This window comes from Anser cygnoides, chromosome 1 (genome assembly GCF_040182565.1).
Source record: "Anser cygnoides isolate HZ-2024a breed goose chromosome 1, Taihu_goose_T2T_genome, whole genome shotgun sequence".
NCBI classification, from domain to species: domain Eukaryota; kingdom Metazoa; phylum Chordata; class Aves; order Anseriformes; family Anatidae; genus Anser; species Anser cygnoides.
The window spans coordinates 197,874,011-197,892,916 of NC_089873.1; the positions used below are offsets into that span (position 1 = coordinate 197,874,011).

General features: G+C 40.5%; 1 protein-coding gene across 4 annotated transcripts in view; it reads left to right on the forward strand.

The window, feature by feature from the left end:
- Positions 1-3,179: 3,179 nt before the first annotated feature.
- The window catches only part of TRPC6 (transient receptor potential cation channel subfamily C member 6), a 101,293-nt gene continuing 85,566 nt past the window's right edge, over positions 3,180-18,906 (forward strand). For 2 of the 4 annotated variants that reach the window (XM_048078213.2, XM_048078214.2), the window contains exon 1: positions 3,417-3,892. In XM_048078213.2, the coding sequence (XP_047934170.1) occupies positions 3,750-3,892 (143 nt within the window). In that variant the 5' untranslated portion in view covers positions 3,417-3,749. Of the gene's footprint in view, positions 3,200-3,416; positions 3,893-3,978; positions 4,167-18,906 lie in introns of those variants that run through there. The other 2 variants (XM_048078216.2, XM_066989849.1) reach the window with 2 other exon arrangements.

Below are 18,906 nucleotides of genomic sequence, written 5' to 3' on the forward strand. Positions count from 1 at the left end.
CAGTGAGGCTGAATCACGGTGCTGTTGTGTTCCACATTGGTTCTTTTGCAGCTTTCATTGCCATGGTACCCAAGTGACTTCCAGTAGTGCATTTAAGCAATGTGCCTGTCACTTGTCATGTGGGTTCACTCGGTCTCTCATCTTCTCCCTGTATAGAGAATAGGAGCTTTCAGTTTCTGTTTTTCATCTTTCTGAGCAAAATATCTGTCACTATACTTTATTGAGTGAATGATGATGGAATAGTTTGTAATGTGCTATCTGTAATAAAACCAATTAAGCCAGCTCTAAATTAACTCTTCCGTTTCACACTAAACACATCACTGCTTTTTATTCAGGGAGACAGATGTATTTTCAGATTATGTAATTACAAAGATGAACATAGTTAAATGAAGAAATACTGCATTTTGTGTGTGTGTCTGTGTGTGTATCATTACTCAAGGTTATAGATTTTTTATTTTAAAGGAAAAAAAGTTAATATGTGTACAAGTCAGGTAATGATTCGGAACAAACAGGTCTTCTGCCTAGTTCTGTATTCAGATTTAAAATACATCTGGATCAGAAGGACTGCTGTGAGGATCTGATAATTTTTTCTAGAACACGTACAGCAATTTCATTGTAATTCAATTTGCAGTTTAAATGTCTTATGAAACACTGCATAAACATCAATAATAGGCAATTCTATAAAATATATCATATTTTGTTTATCTTTGAAACAGAAACACCAAGTCATTAGCAAAGACAGAATAATATGTAAATATGATCGTGTTGTCAGAAAGACCTTCAAAAAGTGTAATGAAGTTAAAATCACACTCTCTGATAGGAATCTCTTTTCTTCTCTTTCACAGCAAGAAAGAACCATTTTTTGCTTCTTCATCCCAGCACCTTGCCATCCAAAATAATTCTCTGTAACCTCATAAGCTTCCAGATACTTGCAGAATGGATCATCAACCCTAGACTATTACTCAAACATGAAGATAGATTCAAGTTCAGTCCTTCTCTATCCTGAACTGTTCAGACAAAAAGGCATCCAAAGTATCATAAATACAATAGGACACATCACCTTTGGCTAGGGTTTCCATCATTTTGGGACTTTTGTAACATCCACTGACATCAGAAGATGCGCACTGGTTGACTGTCAGTAAGCAGCATAAAAAATGTTGGTGTAGGCTTCCCCACTGAAGTTGGTTGATATTCTCATGGCTTGTCAGTTCTGCAGCATGCATGAATAAAAAAACCTTATTGTTTTCTTTCACTTTTCATCAGTACCATGAGGGTGATATGATCTGAAAGAAACCACGAGAGACATTGCTGCAGTTCATGAGTGTGTCTTCAGAATTTGTGGAAGATTTGGGATAGATTAGCAAGTAAGAGTGCCTGGGGTGATATGAGCTTACGAGGCTGGAATGAGAATGAAGACCAACGAAGGCTTTGGATCCAGGAACCAGCTGAGAAAATGAGAAATGTGAGCTGGAAGCTGAGAGAGATGTAAAACTATCATGGTGAAAATGGGCATTAATCCTAGAGGCAATCATCAGTAAGCACAACTTTGAAGGAAGCAGCAGAAGAAAACAGAGAAAGGGATAAGCAGACTCTGAAATCAAAGCTTCTGATAACCTACCGGAAAAATAGGATTGTATACATTTTGGAGAAGAAGTAAACATATGAGATGTTGTGCAAGGAAGAACAGTGATAAAAAAGACCTAGAACCTAGACCTGGTTTGAGACACCAATCTAGTATCAAGCAGACCAGTTGAAATAAAACATACCTGTATCAGTATTTTGGGAATTTACAAAAAAGACAAAGGAGAAACATTTTATGACAGAGCAGGAGAGGGGAAACGAAACTTCCATGAACAGGAGCAGTGGAACACATTAGAATTCTCCCATCACAAAGTACTCAGTTACTGGTCAACAATTTTCATACAGTAAAGATGTGAAATATTATAAACAGCACATTTCTCAAATGCAGAGCCTGCCTATAGCTCTATATCTCTTTTTATAGTCATATGAAATAAGAATCAGTATGAGAACTATAAAATACACATTATAGCACTGCTACTAAACCTCCTACTTAAAATATTCTTAACCAGAAAAAAAAAAAAAAAGTTTATCAAAGAAAGGAAGACTTGTAGAACCCATTAGAGTTTAATTTTAAGAGCAGTAGCTATGAGGACAAAAGAAACTTCAGAAACTTGGATCGACTGTGGAATTGTCTTTAACTGTGGGTACTTCAGAGCCTGGTCATGAGCACGGACATAATATTGTAACTTCAGTGAGCTCTGGATCTCCCTGTGCGTCTCCTCCTCTTGCACTTCAGTAGATGAGATGAGTCAGTGGCTCAGGCAATCATCAAAACTAAGACACAGCAAAGAGCAGCAGGCAGCATGGGCTGTGTCAGCCAGCACATATATCTTGTACAGGATCGTGCTGGGTTAGTTGCCTGGCTAGTGCTCAGACGACCACCAGCTGGTGAAGGTGTGTGTGCCTGAGGAGTACAGGGACGTATACTATACAAATACCATCAATGGTTTTGAGATGAGAGCATGGTTAGGGATGAGTGAGAGATTTTATTCAAATACATTCATTCTACCTGTACCTCTACAACATTTAGTTATAAACATTACTGTGTGAAATAGTAAGCCTATTATAATGTTACATAATGTGAAAGGTGACTAAAGATCAGATGCTATTTCTTCAATACATTTTTTTCAGAAAATTTTGTGTTTAGTATATTTAAGCTATTGTGATTTGTATTAGTAAAATAACGCCACCAAAACTTTGTGTGTTTAAGTTATTACGATTTGTATTAGTAAAATAACACCACCACCAAAAGACAATGTTACAACTGAAACAGGATACATACAAGTGGAATGAGTTTTGCTAAACTGTTGTAACCAGAACATGTATTATAATTTGGCTAAGAATGGCAATATTTTGCCCCTGCTGTTATCTGAAGTTATCGGAGGTGACAAAAACAGGTTCTGTTTGAAACAGGTGAGGCGTTTATAATGGGACACAAGCACCACAAACACTGTATTTCTAACCTAAAAAAAAAAAACAAGAAGTTCCAGATCCGTGAAAACCGGAGCTAACGAGTCCCTGTGTGTTTGCAGTCCCGCCAGCTTTCCAGGGGAACAGCTGTCAGTGCGATTTTGCTCAGATCCCCGCGGGCCACGTCGTGTGTAAAAAGCGGCTGAAGGTGAGCATCTCTCCTCCGGGGGTTTTCCTTAGAGTACAAACCCTTTTTTTTGGAGGGGGGTGGGGAGGGTATTTCGGAGTGATCTCTTCAGAAGGCCAAGCCCTGAAAGCCAAAGGACACAGGCCGGGCAGCCCCCTCGGGGGGTCAGGGGTGTGAGGAGAGCTGGGGGTCCGAGGGGAGCCGGGGGTGTGAGGGGAGCCGGGGGTGTGAGGGGAGCCGGGGGCGGGTTGGCGGCGGCGCCGGGAGACGCCGCGGCCCCTGAGGAGAGGCGAGCGGCTCCCGCCGCCCTCCCACCTCCCGCCCCTGCCGCGCTCCAACTTTGCTGCCTCTCGCCTCCCAACCGGCTCCTTCCCTCCCTCCATCCCTCCTTCCCTCCCTCCTTCCCTCCCGCCGGGGGCCCGCCACGCCGTGAGGCGGCCGCCGCGGTGTGGCGGGGCGGGAAGGGCGGCGCCGAGCGGGCTCTCCGCGCTGCTCCGGCGGCGCCCTGAGGGATCCGGCTGCCCCGGGCGGGCTCGGCGACGACGACGACCCCTTCTCGCCGCGGGACGCCATGAGCCAGGCTCAGCCTTACGCCCCGAGGAAAGGCGGCTCGCCGGGGACCGGCGCCCGGCGGAACGACAGCCAGGACTACCTGCTGCTGGACGCGGAGCCGGGCGACGACAGCGCCCTGCCGCCCTACGCCTTCTACCCGCTGTGAGTGCCGGGGCGGGCTGCGGCGGGCGGGCCGGGGCCGCTTTCCTTCCTCTCCCCCTGCAGGGCAGCTTTTTTGCTTTTAAAAGGCGAAGAAACAGCCGCGGCGAGCGCCCCTCCGACCGGCCGCAGCCCCCCCCCCCCGGTGCCTGCTCTGCTGGGAGAGGGACCCCAGCGCCCTGAGGAGGAGTAGGAGGAGGAGGAGGATGGCGATGAGGAGGGCTGCCGTTTGCTGCCGAGCCCGCGTCGCTCCTCGTTAAAATTAACGCTGTGTCTGGTGGGTTCAACGTAGTTACGGAAATAATCACTCGCAGAGTGAGCGCACATCGCGGTCGTGTTCGTACAACCGCGGTCCTTCCCTTGCTGCGTTCTGTCAGAGGCGCGTAGCCCGCTGTAATTTGATTTTCCAAGTTTTGCTGAGTAGCTCTTGTCATTTAAAGTAGGGTGGAAGGACATGTGCCATGAAAACTAAATGAAACATAAACGACAAAGGTTCCGGGAGCCGCAGTTTTTAAAAACCAGGTCAATTAACGCTCACTGTTTACACTTTCTCCCTGGTTCTGTACTGTCAGCATGAGTCCCATAATTATCACTTGTTAGTGCTTCTGTACAGAAGCTGTCCCACAGAGGAGGAAAATGGGTATTAAGCAATGTGAGATGAGTCTGAAAATCCCGGGTGATTACTGGAAGCTCTGTACTTTCTTTTACACAAATTGGATTTACTGCTTAACTCCATGATGAACTCCAGTTGTGTACCTCTTCTAGTTTTTTTCAGTTTTATCTAGGAGGAACTTACCAGCCATTTGTCATCTACCTGGATGTAGAAAAGGAATAATTGCAAGGAAAATGGTAATACTCACAGTGTTTGATTATTTATACCCTCACTTAAGAGCAGAGTTTTCAGAAATCACAACTGTATTGCTCTTCCTAAGTGTTTTTTACTGTAGAGTACTTACTAGTTCAGTATGATCATATAGCTATAGGAGCATATATTATTGTACACTGGACTTAAACCCCGTGTCAATATCTATGAATGTATCTCTCTAGTGAATGATTTCCTGAGAAAAATCTAATGATGAGTAGTGCAGGGACTGCTTCTGGCTAGGTGGACTTCAGCTCTGAACTGATATGCCAATTGTTGCATTCTTTTGCTGTGGACTCATTGAGAATGGTTGTCCAGCTGCAAGAGGATATATCTTGCTTCAGTGGTTTAAATACTAGCTGAAAACAAGATCTTCAAGAGCTGTGGGATGCTAATGTTTTCCCTTCAGCAGTGTGTTAGCAGCTCTTGGTCCAGCACACAAGTATGGAGATCGTTTCTCATCATCTCAGAATGGCTTTGAGGAAAGCCTACATCCTAATTAGGTTGCTTTGTAGAGCTTGGGCAGCACTAAACTCAGGATTTTATCTCAAGTTGTGTCACATCAAGGTCTTAGATGGCTGATTCTGCTGTACAGAAGCCTCTCCCTGTGGAATTTTTTTCCAACAGTCTTTGAGAACAGACAGAGGCTACTGATCTGAGTGGCGGATGTGAACCTGAGGAATGTGCCCATTCTCGGTTTTTATATAGTTGCTACTAAAAAAGGTGCTCTAGGGGACTTTGCTGTTGCTGTGCTTGTTTTTTAGATGCACATTAGGCATGGGAAAGTTCGTTTGGGGCTTCTCATCTTCTTATAAGGAGCCACTTTATGGGCACCTTGTAGACATTGCCTGCACAGAACCACTTACAAACTCTAACTAAGCTGGCAGGGATGAATGCAGCGAGCACAGGCTCCTCCAGGAAGAGGTGATGTCCTAAGTACAGGTTTTGAATTTTACTGCCTAAAGTCCACGTGCATCGTGTTTTACATACCTTTTGTGCTGTCTCTTGAGCTGGAAGTCAATAGTTTTACCAGTGACCTTCATATGGCCAAGAACAAAATCAGAGTGCTGGTGTTTGGTATATATGATTTATAACCTTTGTAATCTGCATGTGCTAAGAGCACTTTTCTCTGCTTTCTTTTGAAATCTTCAGATGACCAGTATTTCATGATGTTACGGTGGAGAGTATTATGTGAATCTTACCTTGTATCCATAGAGTCATAAGGTCTCTGAAGATCGTGAAGATAGTGTTGATGAAGGGCCTGCATTACCCAGACAGTTAAATTATGTGAAATCAGTTGTTTGTGTGCTGTGAAATCTACTTGGGCTCAGTGTGCATGCCTTATCAAGTCTGTCCATACGTGTTTATTCTTTAGCTTCTTCTCCAGCAATGTGGCAGCTTATGGAGCTGGTCATGCTGTAAGGTGCCATATTCTTCCATGAAAGCCCATGGAGGAATCATTGGTGGCCATTGGATTAGGAGTCTAAACTGAGGGGTCTGTGGGTCTGTCTATTGAGAAAGAGCTGTATGTCCCTTGAAACTGAATATTGTGTCTATGATTCAATGCAAACACAATAAAATAACCCTCCAGATTACATCAGTGGGTATTTAAAAAATATTTTTACTAAAACTACTTGTGCTTCACTTATATTATTTCCCGATGCATCCAGTCGCTAAGGATATTTTTGTCAAACTAACTGGAAAATGACATGCATCATTTGCACAGGCAAAAATGCCCCAAGAACATCTTGTGTGATGGTGATTAATGCAGGACAGGGATGCAGAGTACAGCTGAGGTCCAAAAAATCTGCAGTGTACCTCCTTTTCAACATTGTGAGGAGGTAGCATGCTTAATGGTGGCTTGGTAAGACTGTCATTTGACGTGCGGGCTGATACCAAGGAATAGTTTTCTTTGAGTGGTCATTTAGAGCTGACGTCACTGCCTGTGTTGTTGCTAGAACACGTTTTTCATGTGTCTCTTTGTGATTGCCTTGAAGCAGTGTAATGGCTGGATTCTAAAATATCTTTTCTAAGAGAACCGTTTTTTGTATTTGCAGCTAAAGCCCTAATCCGTCAACCACTGCTACTTTAGTTCAGTAGTGTTACTTCTGAGCCTTCATACACAGTCCCTTTGTAAGAGCAAATGATTATCTATTTAATAAAACACTGAAGTTGCCTTTTTTTTTTCTTTGAGATGATTTTTCATATGATTCATTAATTGTAAAACAGTTCAGTTATATTAAAATCGGAATAATTGCCAAACCCACTGTCTTGGATTTGTGTCAATGAGTTCAACAGCACCGACTGTATTGTTCTCAGGTACGTTTAGGCTGAGACAGAAAAAATACTTTCATATATGTATGTATATACATAATTAAATAATCATTTAATATTTAAATACTAAATTACCTGTAGACTGGACAAAAATCTGAAATATTGACCTGTCAGTGCCAACTGACTCTGTGAGTAGTAAGAGAGCTGACAGAATTACTTACATATTTGAGGCTTTATCCGAGTTTCAATACAACGTACTGAATGAGCAGGAATTCAGTACCACTCTTTCTGAAGAACAGCTTTACTGTCTCTGAGGTAACTGCTACCTTCCTTGCACACAAGACAGCCTGGGCTCAGCAGCCATGTCAGACAGGGTCACAGGCTTTTTTTGGTATGTGTATAAAACAATCTTACTTTTATTTGCAGTGTGGTACAAAACAAAATTCTAATGGGAACTTGTGCTGAAATATCTTGCTTTTCAGAATCTCTGTTAGGGGAAACACACTTCAGACAATTCGCAGAATTTGTTATTAAATGGTTTCCAAAAGATTCGGTTACTTTCTTAAGAATTTAATAACTGTGTTTTAGAAATGTTATGTAAGTAAACATTCTTTCTAGTAATCTTCTTCCATCTAGTTATCAAGTCTGGCCCCTAATGTACCAAAAATTCCATTGACACGTATGTCAGAAGATTGCCTGCTGAAATACAAAAGCATGGATAAACTCTTCCTCTTTTGCAAATATTTCATTGGCATAGAATCCCTAGTTTGTAGTTTAAAAGAAGATGGGAAGTGCATTTTAAGGTGTAACCCCAAACGTGAGCACTGATTTGCAGTGGAATTTGAAAGTGATAATCCCTGTACAAACTTCTCTGCTGAAAACATGTTATTGGAGAATAGATTGCCAGCATATGGAGATAGTCAGAATGCACTAATTCAGTCAGACATCTGGTTATATTGCTTATTTATACTTTGAAATATTTTGCATTGTGAAAAAGAAATATATTTTCTTATACGTGTCAGAAAGGACAATTATGCATTAAAATGTCAGTTGTAAAGTAAATGAGGCACACAAATTATCAGATGAAAATGGGAAAGAAAAAGGTTCTGATGTGCCTTGAGTCGCAGATTATTCCTTGGCTTCTGTGGCTGTTAGATCAAGTGTTTCTCAGCATTAGCAAACCCAATACATGCTTTAAGCCACCTTCTCTGTTAAATAATATACTTAATAATTTATTTCCTGTCTCTAATATAGCAGTTTCTGCTGTTGGCATAACATCATTTTTATCTGCATCCTCAACTATCTTGCTTGAAATGACCTGTAAAATTATCTTCCAGACTCTTCATTAGACGTAATCTCTTCAGGGAGTAATGTGCAACGTGGCAGCTGTGCTTCAGATTGCTAGTCTCTGCTGAGATGCTGCATCCTCTGAAAATCTCTTGCAGTGGTTTTGTTGACAACAAAAAGGTGGAAGAATTAGTACGGGGAAAAGGAGGTTGTTTCCTTTTATAGCGTGGTGGATAGAACACTTCCTGTGAATTGGGACTAATGGATCTAGTTCCTACTGGGCAGAGGAAAAAAATCATGCCTGAATTTCTCATATTCTGGGTGACTGAATTTAATCCTCAAAGTCTTGGTTAAAAAAAACCATCATCATTATCACCAAGTCCCTGGCAAACAGCTTTTAGTTCCCTCTTTATTTTGTACAAGTATCTGTAAGAGAATGCTTCACTTTGAACTAGAGATATGCTTGATGTTGAGTTCAGCTTTTTTTTAATGTTTTTTTTTTTGGTCTGAGTGAAGAATAACAAATACTTCCTTTGAATCAAAAGGAAATGTGTTTATTTGATATTACTGTGTTCTAATGTTTCCTGTCTCATCAGAATTTTTATTTCTCATCAGAAATAAAGAAAAAAGAAACCAGAATCATGCTTTTATGGTTAGGACATTCAGTAAAAGTTTCTTTTAAAAACCAGCAGAGCAGACCAACAATCTTTATTTCACTGTGGATAGCTGAGGTCTGTTCCTAGTGAGTACTGCTGTAGCTTAACCACACAAAGTGAATGAAGCTGGTCAGGGATAGGTGGTCTTAAAAAAATTTTGGTGGTCTTCAAAATGCTTCCTTCCAGTACATCCCCAGAGCAGACTCTATTCCACAGGTGAGGTTTCCTACCGGATTGTTTTGTGCTTTGAAGCTGCTAGAAATACAGTAGGCTTATGCTGAAACTGGTACAAGACCAGAAAATTACCTCTCAAAGGTAAGCTGAGCTACAGACGTTCATTTTTTGGTGAAGACTTACATGATTTGTTGGTTTTAGTTGCTAGGCTCTTGTGTATTCACTGCATATGTTCACTAATGTAGCAGCAAACTTCCTTTGGTCAGCTGCATTACCTGAGCAATGTCCTGTGGTAAGACTGTATAACCCATTTTGCTTGACCTGTAGTGATATTTCTGTAGCCTTATTCATACACATTCTTAAGAAAAAGGGTAGATCTGCAGGTCACTCTGATGCAGTTACTGAAAAAAAATGAGTTACCTCCCTGTGGGGCCTAATTTTATAAAACTGGAAGCTTTCCATTTAAATCCAAGTCATTTGTTGGATTTGCATGGTGAAGGTGGAGTAGTGATAAAGAAATGTGTGGGATACGTACAGCATACTTTTCATTGCAAATGTTAATAACAAGTGTGCTCTTTGTCAAACACCCTCCCAACAGCATTTGCCACTGTGGAAGCTGTGGGTTATAATAACTGGCTACTTGAAGAATTCCCACAAAATGTCAATATCCCCAAGTAACAATGAATTGGCATGATGGGTCTACCTCATCAGGCTATGTTTAGGCATTCGAACTCAGCAAACATGATTAAAAGAAAATTTTGGCAGTTAAACTATATTCATCAAATTCTACTTGGTTTCTTACATCAAACTGTGCAAGGCAATGGCTTAGCAAAAGGCTACAATTTGAAAGTGCATAACAATAGTCTTATATGTACATGTGCACATGTGCACACATACTTGTGAGTGTAGATACGCACATGGAGTCTTCTCAACAGGAGGCTTAAAGGATTTGGCTTGATAAGCTAAGTTTAAATGTAAGTTTTGATAATTAAATGTGGACAGAAAGCTTAGCGATAATTAAATTACATACAGTTTTCTCTGGAATGGATTAACGTTTTAATCTTGCAGTGGAATGGTTGTTGTTTGTTTAGCAGTGACAATTTAAATACATAATCAAATATATTATCTTCAGCAAAATAGATAAATTATGGAATATAAAGGGAAGATGACTAATTAAAGTCTGGGTTTATTTTCTATATCTGTTTCTACACAACTTCACCTTTTCATACCATGAGAACAACTGACAGCACACATTTATTATCTCACCAACATAATATGTATAAATAGACATTTGTCAATAACCAAAAAATAGGAATAAGATATGGGAGATTAGGTACAAAAACCACAAGTCAGTGGAACAGTGTAGAGGAACTGCACATCAAGAACTGTCGTCTTGGGGGCGTTCTCCAGGTTATGTGGGAGGTGTGGATGGCTTGCTTTCTGCAGCAATTGAATGTTATTTCTTTTTGCTAAAAAACAAAAGCCAAAAAACTGATTTGAAAATGGCAGTGTAGTGGATGTGGATTTGGAGGGTTAAGCCTTTGCTGTGGATGGTCTACTTTCTTTTAAAGTGGAATTGTATGGAATTGTAGTGATGAAGTAAAAATGACAAATAGTAATAATAATAGTAATTGTGAATCACTGAGAAGTAGATGTGATGCCTGCCTCGTCGCTCAAACATGCCTTCAGTCGTGTCCTTAGTCATACTGCTGTTAACGTTAACACATCATTAATTAAAAACAAAACCAACCTGAACTTGCCCATTGCCAGCTCAGAAGAATGTGAGTGGTGTTACTCGTTTTTGCCTTAGAAATGGAATAAGTACTGGTTTTGAAGTCAGTATTTACCTTAGTGAAATGATTAAAGAACTGAGGTTCTTTTTAATTATTCGATATGTGAAGTCTTCCCATGCAGGTAGAAGGAAGGATGATGAACCACAAGATGGTGGTGGATGCAAATTGGATTGAAAAACAAACAAGAAAAATGGAATACAGATCACAAGGTTTGGTGATGTGGTACCGGCAATTTCAGAGAATATTCAGACTGGGAAATTTCTATGAAACTTTGCTGCTGCTTTGTTACCAAATTTTGAATGAAACAGTGCATCTCTTAAAAATGGCATCACATACTCGTTTGAGTTAAGTCCTTCTCTCATTGAAGGTAGTGGGAGTTTTGCTGGATAGCCCACATTTTTAGCAGGTTCACATTACAATTTTATTTTAGTTGTAAGTGAGCAGCAGCAGCTCCTGCTGGCCACCTGCAGAAATACCTGCTCAAACAGATTTATGTCTTGCTTTGTTGTGGTTCGCTGATGTTTGTGCACACAGCAAGTGGTAATCTCTGGGCTGCATGGGACATCTCATATATTCCTTATCAGACTTTGATTAATCACTACTAATAAGGTCAAACTTTCGCTTTTGAGCCTGCTGAGTTCTTAATTCCAAAAGAGAGGGCCCTGGATTTAGCCATGACCCGTAGGGACCTACCCGATGCAAACAGGCAGCGTTTAACTCAGAGCTGGACAATACTTGTCCTGAGAGCAAGGAGGTATTAAAAAGGCTGCTGGCAGCCACAGCCATCCTGGCTCCTCTGGAATTTTTTTTTCATTTTTAATCACATCCTGATCAGCATAACTAGAAAATAGGTATGTGCCCAACAGACTGATAATGTGGGCTAAAGTGCTGGTCTGGTGCCTCCTGTCTTCTGTCAGCACTGATAATTCAGATGATTGCTGGGTTACTGATTTTTCTCTTGGCCCAGTCTGGATTTTGCCTGTTGTGTGTCTTGGCTGGATTTAGGAATTGTGACTGGCTGCTTAGAAGCCTTTCAGAAGGGCAGATTCCCTCATCTTTGAGGAGTGATATATGTTTTCTTTCTCATCTGTAAGATTTTGTCTTTGGTGTACATATCTCACGTATTCTATACATGATTTTTCTCTCCTTTTTTAGAACAGGTAGCCATATCCGACTGCTCAACTTTGTTAGGCCTATGATGTGTACATGTCTTCGGCCTGCCAAGTGGTAATAACCCAATACTTGGCACTTCTTGTAAAGCTCTTTTAGTGCATTGCAAACAGGCACGTCTCACAGAGTCCAGCTGTCAGCCTTCCAGACACCGGGCATTTGGCAGCCGAGAGCAGTTCTTAGCACAACAGTGTTTTAAATCACGGTCTGTGTCAATTAAACACCTCTACAGCACCCTGCATATCGCAGCAGTAAGTAAAATGCTTCAAACTGCGGTGCAGTTTGTGGACGGATGCTTTGGCAACTGGCATCACAAGGCTCAGAAAGTCTGTACTGTTGAGACTCATTGCAGTGAATGTTGCAATTATCATTTCTCTGCTCATCTCAGGGTCCCTCCCAGCTTCCCCTTAGCCCCACGCATGTGCAGGAGCACATCCGTGAGCTTGTGATGGGGCAGGTGGCTGATACATCTGGTCGCTTAGCATCCATCCCACATGTAACAGCACAAGCAATGCTGAGCTCTGACAAGGGCTGTGTTAACTCACAAGCCCCGCCAGATAGGGACCTAGAGCCAGGAGAGATCCAGATGTTAACCTAAACAGTAGTTTTTGCATTTTTTTTTCCCTAACCATTTGCAGTAACACCTCGTTGTTCATATGTGCCAAGATTTACAGTCACATTCTGTGAGCTTCTAATTGTGTTTAGTGATTTACATAGGATCAGAACCATTGTACTGATCTTTTCATTTTGATAATCCTTTCAGAAAATGCAGTGAACCTCTTTGAAAATCACTCCTAACCAGCTGTTCTTCATGTTCAAAGCCTAAAAAACAATTTTCCCTTCCATTTTGCAATGCAATAATTGATTTTCTATATTAGTTTAGTTCTGCTCTGCTAATCTTTGTTTTTATGCATAATTTCCTTAAGCTAATTTAAAATTACCTTCAATCAGAAAGTGTTTTCTTAAATTTATTAATGAAATATCACAAGTGCCTTAATTTTCTCATCGATTATCTGCACTTGTGGGGCTGGTTGCATTACACATGAGTTGAAGATATATTTCTATTCTTTTTTGTCACGCTAGATTCATTAATTTATATTTAATTGCAATAAACCTAATACGATCCAAATATATGAAGTAGAAAAAGATTTTGAATTGATCATTTAAAGCTTGTGGAATTTTTATCACGTGCACAAGAGGGAGAGTAATCTTGTTAGAAGTTGATATAAATATATAGTGTGTTAGTTGCACTTATTTAAAGGGAAATCCAGTGCTCTGAGAATTCCTGAGCCTCTCATAGCTCTGACATGAAGAATGGATATGCATGTTCATGGGTTTCTCGGCAGCAGTGGATCTCATGGATCTCCACTTCCTTGCTTTTGTTTTCCTCTTTGCACTTGGCTGTGGGTTTGTCCTGGCAGGAGCACATAGGCTAGGACGGCTGCTAGGAGGGTTCAGGCTCAATGTAGGCATAACACAGACCAGGGAGGTGAAATTAAATCAGCTCCTGTGCAGCAGGATACTTGAGGATATTTGCAGTAAAACTTTTAAAATTTCCACTGAGACATTTAAGTCCTGCTCTGACTAAATTATCTGACAGATCAGATGCAAAGAGCAGGCAGCTGGATGGCAGCAATTACTCTTCCTCTGTAGCTCTTCTTTTCCTCTGCCTCTAAAAACAAGTTTCCCATTAATTTCTTAAGACAGTTTAGGAAGACTGCTGTTTTCTTAGCTTTCTCAAGTGAATCTTAGAATCTTACAATGCACTATTTCATTTTCATTTCTGTCTCTATGTGGAGAAATCCACATTAAAAACACAATGAAAATCCATAAATTGGATCTAAGTCTGGTAACACTAGCAAAAGTTAGTTAAGATAACTCCACCTTTAGGCAGTGGGGATGGGATGAAATCTTCTAAGGCTACTAGGTATTTTGTATGGCCTGCCTTCAGTGTTCTCACTTCAGGATCTCAAAAACTAAAACCACACAGCATCAGAGCCACTGGGAAGTGTGAGCCACAGTCTGTGCTGCTGTCCTGAGCCCCAGTGAGGCCAATGAAGCTGTGAGAGTCTGTAACAACTTCTGGCTGTCCAGGAAAGATGAAGGAGTTATGGCAACACGGCAGATACTGCAGAGGAAGAACAGCAAGTATCTTGAACTGGCATCTAAGCAACAAGCAAAACAAGCAAAAACTAGACTGGGAGAGGAATGTGAGTATCTAAAGAAAAGGTCTATAGTATTTAAAACATTTTGGAGAGCACTTCTAAGAAAAAAGTCAGCAATAACAGTATTTCCAGAAGGTTTGCAGAGTGAACACTCTTTGCCGTACGAAGCAGTACAAGTGAATGTTCTCCGCTTTTCTTCAGAAAAAAATTTTAGAGGGTTAGGTCAGAAAGCTATTTAATCAGCAGCATATGTTGTGGGCGCATTGGTAGGTAAACAGCAACTGATGCGATTGTGAAATTTCAGCCCTGCTTTGTATGATAAAGTAATAATGATCTTACTTAACAAGTTGATATATAAAATATATACTGGGATTTCTTTCCCCACAGGCGCTTCCAGCCTAAAATCAGCAACAGCATTTGAAAACAATGTACGCGATGAAGGGAAATGTAAAAAAAGAATCTATGCAAACATTGCAGAGACAGCAAGGCTAATGGCTCTAGTCTTACAAAACTGCCCGAGGATCTTTAATGACCCAAGGTTTCTATGTTATTGATTTTATATCAAATCAGAAAAACAACAGAAATCTCTATAGCTGTCAGTGAGAGCATTTGATAACAACTTAGAGGGAAAGAATATCCCTTGTGGATTGACCACCTTCAGCCTGTGCAGGATTTCTGACCTGTCTGCAGGAATCAATGAGGAAATCGCCAGTACAGGGTTAGCATCACTGCTGTGCATGTGTGCCTCTTCTGACTCTGCCTGTGCCTTGGTTCTTCCTACCAGCAAGTCTTGATCTATCCAGAGGGCCAGAAACGGCACAGAGGTACATAGTGAAGAGGAGGGGGAATAGGAGGACTCACAGAGGGGAAATACAGTGTCACTGGAAAAACTTGAGGAGGGTGTGAGAGGGCTGCTGCATGTCCAGGTATCTCCCCAAAGGCAGCATACATGCATATGTGAAGGTGCAGGACCTTGGGAGCACTCCTGGTACTAATAATGTGCGAGCAAATTCCAATAGGTTCTTGTTCCTGAGTTTTACCTCTCTTGGAAGCAGATTTAATGAGTCTTGAACTGTAAGGTAAGGTGCTAGGTATTGTGTATTGTGGATCAAGCATACAAGAATTGATTGAAATTTCACACCCATCCATGGTTTGTTTTCAAATTCTACATTTAGTGAAAATGTCAGCATCTCTGACATCTTCATTTGGTTTTGATTTAGACATGGGATTTGGGGTTGGAATGTGGAAATCCTTCTTGTGTCTCTTTCATCTCCGTGGTAGTCATCAAGCTTTCTCCTTAGTTTAAGATGCTGCCTGGGTGGTGGAGGTGGCAGCAGGTGCAGGAGAGGCTGAGGGCTTTGGCTGGAATGAAGCAACTAGCCTGACATCGTGTGGGCTCCTTCCATGCTCTATGGAGGAGACAGGCCCCTTCAGAGCATAGTTCATCAGATCTGTTCCAGGACTGGGTGAATCACAGTGATGACTAAAATATAGTAGAATGATTGTTGATGAATGGCACATTTATATTCCACAATGTGCAGATGTATTGCTGCTGACTTCAGTGGGATTTGAATTCATGTGCCTGTGTGGAAAATATTATCCTCAGTCTTTAATATTTGTGAATATGTCTTTTTGACTGTATGTTTTGCAATGTATGTCAACGATGGTAATTTAAATATGGAGGAGAAGATGATGTATTTCTGGAACAGACTTCAAAAATGAGAAATATATGCAGTGAAATATATGCAGTGTGTAATTTTTTGACTAAGACTAAATTCTGACCCATATGTATATGGATAGATGTTCTGACCTTTGAATACTGAACTATGCAACATTTAGATTGACTTTTTTGGGGGAGAGAGGAGAGAATTAAGAGAAATATTTTGCATGTTAATTGTCTGCATTGCATTAGAGAACAGAGGTAGGAAGAAGAACAGAAACTAATGGGTTTATCTTGTAACAGAAATATTTTTTTTTCTTTCTAATTTAAATTCAAACATGGGCCAAGCAATATCTTTCATTTTGATTAGAAAGTTAGCTTATAACATGCAGAAGTATTAAATCTGGTTATTTGAAAAAATAATTATAACAATTCCATGAGTGTCACAAAAGATTTTGCAGAATTTCAGTTCCTCTCTTTCCCAATTTTCCTCTTCATTGACATCGATAACGTAGAACTGGTAATGGTGGTGTAACTTTGTCTCAAAATAGAATTTCTTACAATTAAGGCTGTTTACCAACATTCTGTGATATCAGATCATGTTCTCCCCTCTGAGTTACATGCATGACTCACTGATATCACCTTTAATAAATTTAATGCTTTTGCAGTCTGCATGCAGCCTAGCACAGGCTGGATTTGAGAACGTACTTCGGTTGTAACCAAGACTTTGCTCTGCAGTTTTTAGAATGGTAAAGCATGAATAATGTTTACACAAAAAACAGGAACATTTTCTGTTCAAGAACAAATGGAAATCTGCTTTTTCAATATGTTGGTCACCCGTGTATTCATCCAAAATTCTTGTTGTCCATCCACAAACAATTTATATGGGAAGGTTTTTTTCAAGTGACTAGCAGCTGCCCTGGGAATTTAAGGAAGGATCCTGCCCACTGATGCTTGTAGGAGAGCATGCCATTTTCTCCTCAAGGCACCAGAGATGAACGAAGAACAAAGACGAACAAAGCTGAAGACAGCTTTGGAGAGTCTGGATTGCATGAGAGATGCAGCAGCAAAGTATCTTTTTTGAGTGATAAGTAATTTCTGAATATATATAGCTTTATCTGGAACAGTTCTTTTGAATATATCAATATTATATTGTGAGAGGGAGAATGTTGTCCCAGGTAGGAATTACTGGCCAGACATCCCCTGAACAGCAGCACAGTATGGCTGGCTGCGTTTCATTGTAAGAAAAACAGTACAAGTTTTGAAGCATATCATTCTCAAGTTCACAGCCTCACTCAGCAGCAGGCTGCTGCTTCTTGGTTTGGAAGGGGCATGGGGTTGGCTTTTCTTAGGGTGTGCAGTGGAGCGTCTGTATCTGCTGAGTTTGTACTGTGGGTGTTTTTTTTTTTTTTTTAATTCGTGACCTGTTAGCATGAGTGTAGAAGGCTGTCATTTCATCCCATGGGAATCTGAAAATTAGAGATGTCACTAAAGTTCTGAATAGATTAGCATGATCCCATTTGGCACAACCTGGTAATCTTTTATAGCCTGGGCTGAAGAGTTATATTGAGATTGTTTTACCTCTTGCTCTGCTCAGTAATCCCCGAATTCAAGGCTGGGACACAAGATGGAAGAGAACAAGAAAGCATCTACTGCTGCTATGTATGCCAAAAATGATCAGTTCTGAGAATATAAGAGACAATGGACACTACAGCATCAAATTATGACTGCTAGTTACCTTACAGAAAAGGCAGGGTGATAGAAAGAATATAATTTGAAGGAATATTTCAAAGGAATGTAGAAAGTTAGGGGTATAGAAAATGAGAAGAATAATTCTTATTACCACCTGTCTCCAATAATCACTCAACATCTTCCTAAAAATTCAAGGTAATTTTCAGAAAACAGCAAAGCCAGCTGAAGCTGCTGCATCTTCTTCACCCTGGAATGGAACTTCAGTTTGCCCAGGAACTGGATGTGGCAGAATGGGGAAAAAGGACAGTGAAACTATTTTCATGATATTTCTCATGTGCAGCATCTAGATAAGCGATATGTTGACTAGGCTAGCTTCATATCCCAGAGATGATTTCTGCATGAGAGCAACTTGCTATTCCCTGCTCTTCTACACTGACTGTTATGTATACTGACACTGACTGGATGTATACCACTTACAAGAGAATCAAGGGGAGAAAAAACTTCCAAGTAAACAACAATTGCAAGTAGGGCAAACGCTTTATTTATTTATTTATTTATTTATTTATTTATTTATTTATTTATTTATTTTTTGTTTCATTCTCTGATATCATCTTGTGGACTTTGCCAAAAAAAAAGGGAATATGGTTTTCCCATTTTGCCAAATCCTATGTAAAAGTGAAAGCTTAGTAAGTTTGGAATTTCTTTTCACATGAAATGTCATTGTTTTTGTATCTGTTTTCATGCTAGAATGGTTAAACAATTAAAATCCCCCCATTTTTTTCCTGAACAACCCTTAACAACTCTCTTCTCAGAAATGTTCACCATTTACTATTTGATCAGATTGTTTCTATATGTCTGAAGTAAAAATGTTTAGTTTGGGTTGGTTGAAGCCACCTGCCATCATACACATGTCAAATCAATATTAATTGCTTTTGTTTTTTTTCCCCCTGGCTGATTGTATAGAGGACAATTTCAGCTCTCTCACAGCACATGTGATGTGACTGCTGTGGCAGACGGCAGAATTCAGAGTGTATCTGTGCACTTGTGCATGGCGGAGGGCATTCTCTGGGGAGACCAGCCCCTGTGAGACCGTGGTGACCAAGACCCCAGATCTGTCTCTCTTCATCAGGAAAATGTAGTGAAATGGTCTGTGGAACTGATGCAAAGTGATACACTTTATATCAGTTACAAAGCAACCCTCACAAGGCTTTCTTGTCCATGATATTAGGGTTTGGATCCGAATAACATCTCCCCTGCTCCCTTCTCCCCTTAATTTTAATGTAT